This window comes from Oryzias latipes, chromosome 19 (genome assembly GCF_053564925.1).
Source record: "Oryzias latipes strain Hd-rR chromosome 19, Olatipes_Hd-rR_3.1".
In the NCBI taxonomy this organism is placed as follows: Eukaryota; Metazoa; Chordata; class Actinopteri; order Beloniformes; family Adrianichthyidae; genus Oryzias; species Oryzias latipes.
This window is the reverse complement of record NC_136255.1, coordinates 17,929,369-17,936,560: the sequence shown is the minus strand read 5'-3', so window position 1 is coordinate 17,936,560 and position 7,192 is coordinate 17,929,369. Positions and strand designations below refer to the sequence as shown.

Here is a 7,192-nt window from a genome sequence, read left to right as displayed (position 1 = left end):
TTAGCACTAATCATGATGCATATTCTAAATGTCTTATATACAGCAGCAAACCTTAGGAAATTCCCTTTATCATCATGACACAATTTCCTTTCTTTTTTTTCGGGGACTCCGGCTTCCTCCCACCTTTTCAAAGACTAATTGGTCAGGTTTACTAATTAATGTGAGTGTGTATGGATGTGTGATTGTGGCCCTGGGTCAGACTGGCGACCTGTTCAGGATGTCCCCTGCCTTCTCCGGCAGCCGTGTGACCCCAAAAGGGACACAGGTTTAGACGATGAATGATCTCTAAAATATGACAGAAAGCCAACAAGATAAGCAGGAAGAACACGTGTTATTCCGTTAAAGATAAAAGCATCACTACAGCCGTGAAGGTGATTCAAAAAGCTTTATTTTAAATGTTTAAAACTCCAAATACAATAATCTAAAGGTTTTGAAACAAGTGTGTAAATCTCTGTACCATGCTCTTTGGTTGCGCCACATTCTGCAGCTGAAAGAAACAGTTACCAACATCTGCTTTGAGTCTTCGTCCAAAGATGTTAATTTATCAAACACTCCAAGGTTCCTGGGTCATCTGAGGGAGGTTTGGATGATGCAAACTCTCACACAATCAGCTACTAGATAGTTTGTTAGTTACTTTAACAATTTAAACCAGAAAGTTTATTAATTACATTAAAGTTATAAAACAATAGGTTATGTTTATGCTGTTAATGCTTTAAGTATATCAATAAACTCACATCAAATTTCCCTTTAAAAATATTGTAAGAAATTGAAAATGATGTAAATACATCATATGGCTGCTACAGTTGAAGCAAACTACAGGTATACTTAGTATTACTCTGACATTTTTATCATTGACTTAAAAAAAGTTGTTAATTTTTAACTAAGTTTATTTATTATCTGGTGGTTTTTTTCCCCCTTTTGTGGAATCAATAAAGTTCTATTCTATTCTAAAACAACAAAATCATGGGGACAGTTCTTAACAAGAGTGGCATAACTACGATCTCTGCTGACTTTGGCCTTCTGTTTTTCCTTTATTTGTCTCATCTGTACAGTTCTTGGAGTTATCAAAAATAAGTTAAAGAAATAAATACTTTATATAAATAAACTCATAAATACAAAAATAAATTATTAATAAATATTCCTAACAGATTTGTACTTGAATATTTTTTAAAGTTCAAGATTTTCACGTGACCGAACAGTGGAGTGTGAATGGTCAATATTCAGCCTCCTCCTCCAGAGGATTCTGCTCCAGGCTTCTAAGGCAGCGGTCCATGTCTTGCTCAAAGCCCTGCAGCTGCACCAGGATCAGGTGTATTGCCACCTGGACTTCATAACTGCCTCGCAGGTCCAAGGCCAGTCCAAGAGTCGGATTGGGCTTTGACACGCCTTCCCTTTGGGCCAATTTTAGCATCTGCAAAACACACAAATGGGTTTCACCAAAGTTCCACAGCCAAACTGCATTTTCCCCCCCAAAAAATTGAGAAAAAGTACCCCACCTTTAAAACCTGAACTGACAGGTCGTTGAGATCATGTGTCAGATCTATCACCATATCTTTGACTTCCAGGCGAGGTAAGACATGATTCAGCAAGTCTTTGTGCAGCTGCAGGCCCTCAAGCATGTGCCTTAACATGGTATTCTGAAAAGAAAAAAAGAAAGAGAAAATTAGTATGATCTTAAATAGATCATCTTTTAGTCTATTTATTCAGAGGCAGATGCTTACCAGAGTGAAGTTATCTGAAAGGGCACTCAGGGCAGGAGCTGAAGGTATCCCGATAGTGGACGCCAGTGTGACAAGCTTGTAATTTTCAGAGGAATTGAGCCTTAATGTCTGCAGATAAGAGAGGGTTGGGTTGGTTTGGATGGTTTGGATTTTAAGCCCAGAAAGAATACATACTGCTGCATAATTAACCTTCTTGGTGCAGAATACATTGCTTAATTCAACATGTAGGGCATTAATAAGTAATGCCATATCGATATCACATAATTTTTTTTGTCAGTAGATGTAGGGGAAACCTCTTTGAAGAAGTCTCTTTAAGAATTAAATATGGAGACTAGTTTGAAGGTCAGGTACATGACGTACTGGTACCAAAGACAAAACTATAAAACACCTAATATGGTTTGAAACCACAGGCAATAATAGTACTCGTTTAAAAAATGTCTACTGCTGATCCTCCAGATTTGGTTATGACGCAGTAGAATCAGATCTCCACTTAGTGTGCTGCCTCTTACCTCAACGTTGACGCACGATCGGTGCGCGCCTGGAATCGACTGTAAGATTTTGTGCGTGAGGCTGCTGCTGTCTTTTAGGATTTCCTGAAACTGCGGGTTCCCAACAAGTGCGCTTTTTTCCGGTATAGGTGCGCCGCGGGTGGTGGTGGCCATGGAGAAGGCGAAAACTGCAACAGGAAGATCAGAAACTGTCAGAACCTGACGACAGCCTGGAAGCAGAACGAAGCCTGCGCTTCTCTTGCGCACTGCGGGGTCGGGGGTGTTCCCCCTCCTTGCGTAAAAACCGACGCTGCTGTCATTAAGAATACTTGTGAAGCGCGAGCCAAGTCGGAGTGTTGTTAACGCCGTCTGAACATTTGAGCACATGTATTCAAGCATTACGCATGCAAATCACCACGACTTCTTGTTTCTTTCACACAAATAAAACTTCGCAACTTCTCAAGTAACCATTCCAAAAAAGTCACATCTACTCACCTATCAGGAGATGCATTGGTTCAGAAAAGACCTCAAGTTAGCACTAATCATGATCCATATCCTAAATGACTTATATACAGCAGCAAACCTTAGGAAATTCCCTTTATCATCATGACACAATTTCCTTTATTTTTTCCGGGGACTCCGGTTGCCTCCCACAGTTTCATGGATCAATTGGTTAGGTTTAGTAATTGATGCGAGTGTGTGTGGATGTGTGATTGCGGCCCTCTGTCTAAAATATGACAGAAAACCAACACGATAAGCAGGAAGAACATATGTTATTCTGTGAAAAGATAAAAGCATCACTGCAGTTGTGAACAATCTAAAGGTACTAGATAGTTTATTAGTGACTTTATCAATTTAAATCAGAAAGGTAATTCATTACATTAAAATAAAAAAAAGGTTATATTTATGCTGTTAATGCTTTAAGGATCTCAATGAACTCACATCAAATTTCCCTTTAAAATGATTGTAAGAAATTGAAAAAAATGTATAAGAAATCGTTGCTTGAAGCAAACTACAGGTATACTTAGTATTACTTAGTATTTAGTATTACTAAATTACAAAATCATGGGGAAGATTATTAAGTAGGGTGGCACAACTACAGTCTATTTCCATATTTAAAAAAACATACTTTAAGAATATTGTAAAAAAAAAAAAAGTCCCAATAATTCCACAAATCCAATAATCCCAATTTTTCCTTAACAAGGTCGCACTGCACTGTCTTAATTTGACTCTAGTTTATGAATGAGTGTATGGTCAGTTTTGAGGAAACAGGTATTTCCTCTGACAACAAAAAAGGAAATTAAAATTGAAAGTACTGAAAACCATTGAAAGCTCACTGATTTGGGCATTACAGGGTTTTTGACGGTCACCGTGCCCTAAGATTGCATTTTGGTTGGAGGAAAAGTGTAATAAATTAATTTGTCATCATGATAGGTTTGCTTTGAGATAACAGAAAGAAATAATAAATAGAGCGATTGATGCCTAAAAATAGCTTTAATGTTAGGTCATTATTTAACTTACATATGTTAAAACTTTACAATGACAATGCAAGATTACAGTATCACAAACTCTGCATTAGGGATTAAACATAGCATTAACAACAGTTTTGTATTTCGAGGTTACACTATTTAACCTTTAAATAAAACATTTTTATAAGAAATATGTCTAAAATATATCCTAAATAACAGAAGAAACTTATATTATTGTGACTGGAGTTGTTACTTTTTATTGAAGGAATTTTACAATCTTGTAGCGTCCTCTAGTGCTCATACATCCACAGTACATCCATTTGTTTGGAGCGTACCATTATGCCAAAGTTAATGCATTGAATTACAAATTAAAAAGATAAACATGTCACACCGATCTAAATGTTTTTAAAACTTTTGAAAATTATTTTTAAAATAAATGTGTCGATATTTCAGTAACTTGTATATTCTCAGTAACAGTTACTTTTATTTAATGCTGCCAATTCGAAGTCACCGGAGGTCATTTAAAATAATGGTATGATCTCAGTCGTTCTATTTCCTCCGTGTCTATCAAGCAATCGGCAGCCATGAGGTGAGCCACTCATGAATGTCTCGGTTTTGCGTTTTTACCTGTAACAAAACTTAAAGCCTTTCTTTTCCCCTTTAACATTTACTATCGCTAGGAGGACCAAAACTTAGATTTGGCCACTTTAAGGGTATCTTTCTTTTAAAAAGCCCTTTGCGGCCTTTATGGTAAGCTAACCATGCTAACCAAAGATATGTCTCAACATGTTACCGAAACGCTGCCGCTGCTTTTCTGTGAGGAGACAAGCGCCCCAGATTAATACTTTTTTGTTGTTTGGCCAAACATTTTTTTTATTAAACGAACTATTTCAGCGTTTAACATGTCAAAGCAATGTTCAAGGCTTACAGTCCCCTTATTTTTGAGCCGCATCTTAGCATATCTATGGGGGCTCTGTCTGTCCAGCTGCCTAGCTTGTCAACTGTCTGTCTTCTATTTGTTTAATCTAACGCTTCCCACTTAAAAACAATAAAAAATGGTGGATATAGTTAACCATCAGAATTCAGACAAAGACATAAGCATTGGTACGAATAAACATAATTTAAAATGACAGGACTCTTAATTTAAAATTTCAAATAACTGTTGTGTACTTTGGAATCACTAAATTTGGGTTTCAGTGGCAAAATAGTTATTTGCTGCAAGACAGTCACACAAATTCCGTCACAAAATGAGTTTCAAAATTATAATTTTAACATTTTATTGTAGATCCCTTTTAAAGAAAGCCCCTAACCTTTTGAAGATGTCAAATTTTCTGTTTTTACAGCCATTATAAATCGTTGACATCACTAGACAAAGTACATTTAAATCACAAGCTGTGGTAATGAGAAGTTTTTGTTTCTAAGCATGCTCAGGCTCCAGAAGCGCTTGGCCTCCAGCGTCTTGCGCTGTGGCAAGAAGAAGGTCTGGTTGGACCCTAATGAGACCAATGAGATCGCCAATGCCAACTCTCGTAAGTTTATTTTGAACAGCTTACCAAGTGTTCTGTTGAATGTTTCCTGCTAAAGCCAGCTCTAACAACTGTGTCCAGGCCAGCAGATCCGAAAACTGGTGAAGGATGGATTAATCATCAGGAAACCTGTGACGGTTCACTCTCGCGCTCGTTGCCGCAAGAATACTCTGGCGCGTCGCAAGGGACGTCACATGGGCTATGGTGAGAGCCATAACCGATAAAGCAATTGTCTTTTGTAATTCAAGATCATGAAAACCAACATGTTTTTATGTCAGAGTTGAGTTTTTTGCAATTTAACTGTAACTGCTGGTCAATATGTACTTTGTTCAGCTTGATGTAAAACTTTGACCTACTTTCTCAGGTAAGAGAAAGGGTACAGCTAATGCTCGTATGCCAGAGAAGCTGTCATGGATGCGCCGCATGAGAATCCTGCGTCGTCTTCTCCGTCGCTACAGGGAGTCCAAGAAAATCGACAGGCACATGTAAGTGTTGGTGTGAGATCTCACTGTTGTGCCCCTTCTGTACATGTACCTCGATGAAGCTCTTGCATATCCTGAAGTGTTCTTGTTTGTTGTCCAGGTACCACAGTCTCTACCTGAAGGCAAAGGGTAACGTGTTCAAGAACAAGCGCATCCTGATGGAGCACATTCATAAACTCAAGGCTGATAAGGCTCGCAAGAAGCTTCTGGCGTACGTTTTTATTTATAAAGGTATGAAGTGACGTTTATGTACTTTATGTTTTTAAACTTTTTATCTTCTCTCTCAGTGACCAAGCTGAGGCTCGTCGTACAAAGACAAAGGAGGCTCGTAAGCGTAGAGAAGAGCGTCTTTTGGCCAAGAAAGAAGAAATCATCAAGAACTTGTCAAAGGAAGAGGAGACTACAAAGAAATAAATCTGAAGTTAAAATTCTCAAGTTTGGCATTTTGTTGTTAATAAAAAATTATAACAGAAATACGTGAGTGAAGTCTTTGTTTTGGCCTGAAATTTGTTAATAAGGAATTCATATGATAAAAGCTGCTGTTTGTCTTAAAAAAAATGTTTTTTTCTGAGAAAAATACATTACAAATATGCTGCCTTAAATTAGGTTGGGAGTTTGAACTTAAAAGAAATTCTAACCATTGAAATATTTGAGGACCAGCAGGTGGCAGCAGAGAACCAAACAGTCCAAAAAGGGCTCCTGTGAGGAAGTCAGTGTTCTATAAAAAGATCCACAATATGAAACCAGATATTTCTTCTAAATACTGACTAGACTTTAGAGCATAACAGATGATTACACTATCATCTGTGCTTATTATCAAAACCTCTTATTACAAACAAAATGGGTCTAATGACTTATTTTGCTGACAGAATTGTAGGCATGTTCTTCAGAAGAGTAAGATTATTTACTAAGATGAGCTGACATTTTTTAGTTGAAATCTCTTTATGAACATTTAATAAAGCTCCAGAAAAAAAGTAACATCTCCAAAAATTAACAAGCCAATGGCAACAAAGGTTTACTCCTGTTTTTTAAGAACATTCAAGTTGATTTTTTTTTTGACAACTGCTCTTGTGCAGGTAAAAGTCAAACTTTATTAAAATTTAAAAAAGCAACGTTAAAGAAATTTGTAAATTTGTGTACATTTTACACATTTTAAGTTTGTTTTCTCTGCATGTTAACAATCTTAAAGTAGTTTTTTTCAATAATATACCATGACATCTAGTATTTGTACCTCAATTGTCCCTTTAAAATAAAATTGTTTTGTTTCAGACACAGATGGAAACATTAAATAATTTTTTATGTACCAAAAAAAATGTGAGAATATCTCAGCTGCTTAAACTGTTTTTTTTATCTCTCATAAAACCACATAAGTGATCTGAAATGAGTGTTATTTGCATTGTGATTTTCACATTAAGTCGGAGGTTGTAAAAGCGTCAAATTGGTAATAAAAAAACAATGATCCCCCTGAGATTAGGGGACTATTCTGAACCAAAAAGTGGTTACCTT

General features: G+C 36.8%; 2 protein-coding genes across 3 annotated transcripts; one reads left to right on the top strand and one right to left on the bottom strand.

The window, feature by feature from the left end:
* Positions 1-366: 366 nt before the first annotated feature.
* csf3a (colony stimulating factor 3 (granulocyte) a) lies at positions 367-2,819 on the bottom strand. 2 transcript variants are annotated; one of them, XM_004080377.4, is made up of 5 exons: positions 2,705-2,819; positions 2,231-2,397; positions 1,722-1,829; positions 1,497-1,637; positions 367-1,411 (listed from the first exon to the last, which is right to left on the bottom strand). In XM_004080377.4, the coding sequence occupies exons 1-5, from the start codon at positions 2,718-2,720 to the stop codon at positions 1,214-1,216; spliced, it is 630 nt and encodes a 209-aa protein (XP_004080425.2). In that variant the 5' UTR covers positions 2,721-2,819; the 3' UTR covers positions 367-1,213. The 2 variants fall into 2 exon arrangements, with proteins under 2 accessions (XP_004080425.2, XP_020567897.1); XM_020712238.2 differs by lacking the exon at positions 2,705-2,819 and having other exon boundaries at positions 2,231-2,656.
* A 1,312-nt stretch (positions 2,820-4,131) lies between these two features.
* Positions 4,132-6,160, top strand: LOC101170879 (large ribosomal subunit protein eL19). Its single transcript, XM_020712102.3, has 6 exons — positions 4,132-4,267; positions 5,101-5,207; positions 5,286-5,408; positions 5,569-5,689; positions 5,787-5,897; positions 5,974-6,160. The coding sequence occupies exons 1-6, from the start codon at positions 4,263-4,265 to the stop codon at positions 6,098-6,100; spliced, it is 594 nt and encodes a 197-aa protein (XP_020567761.2). The 5' UTR covers positions 4,132-4,262; the 3' UTR covers positions 6,101-6,160.
* Positions 6,161-7,192: the final 1,032 nt, after the last annotated feature.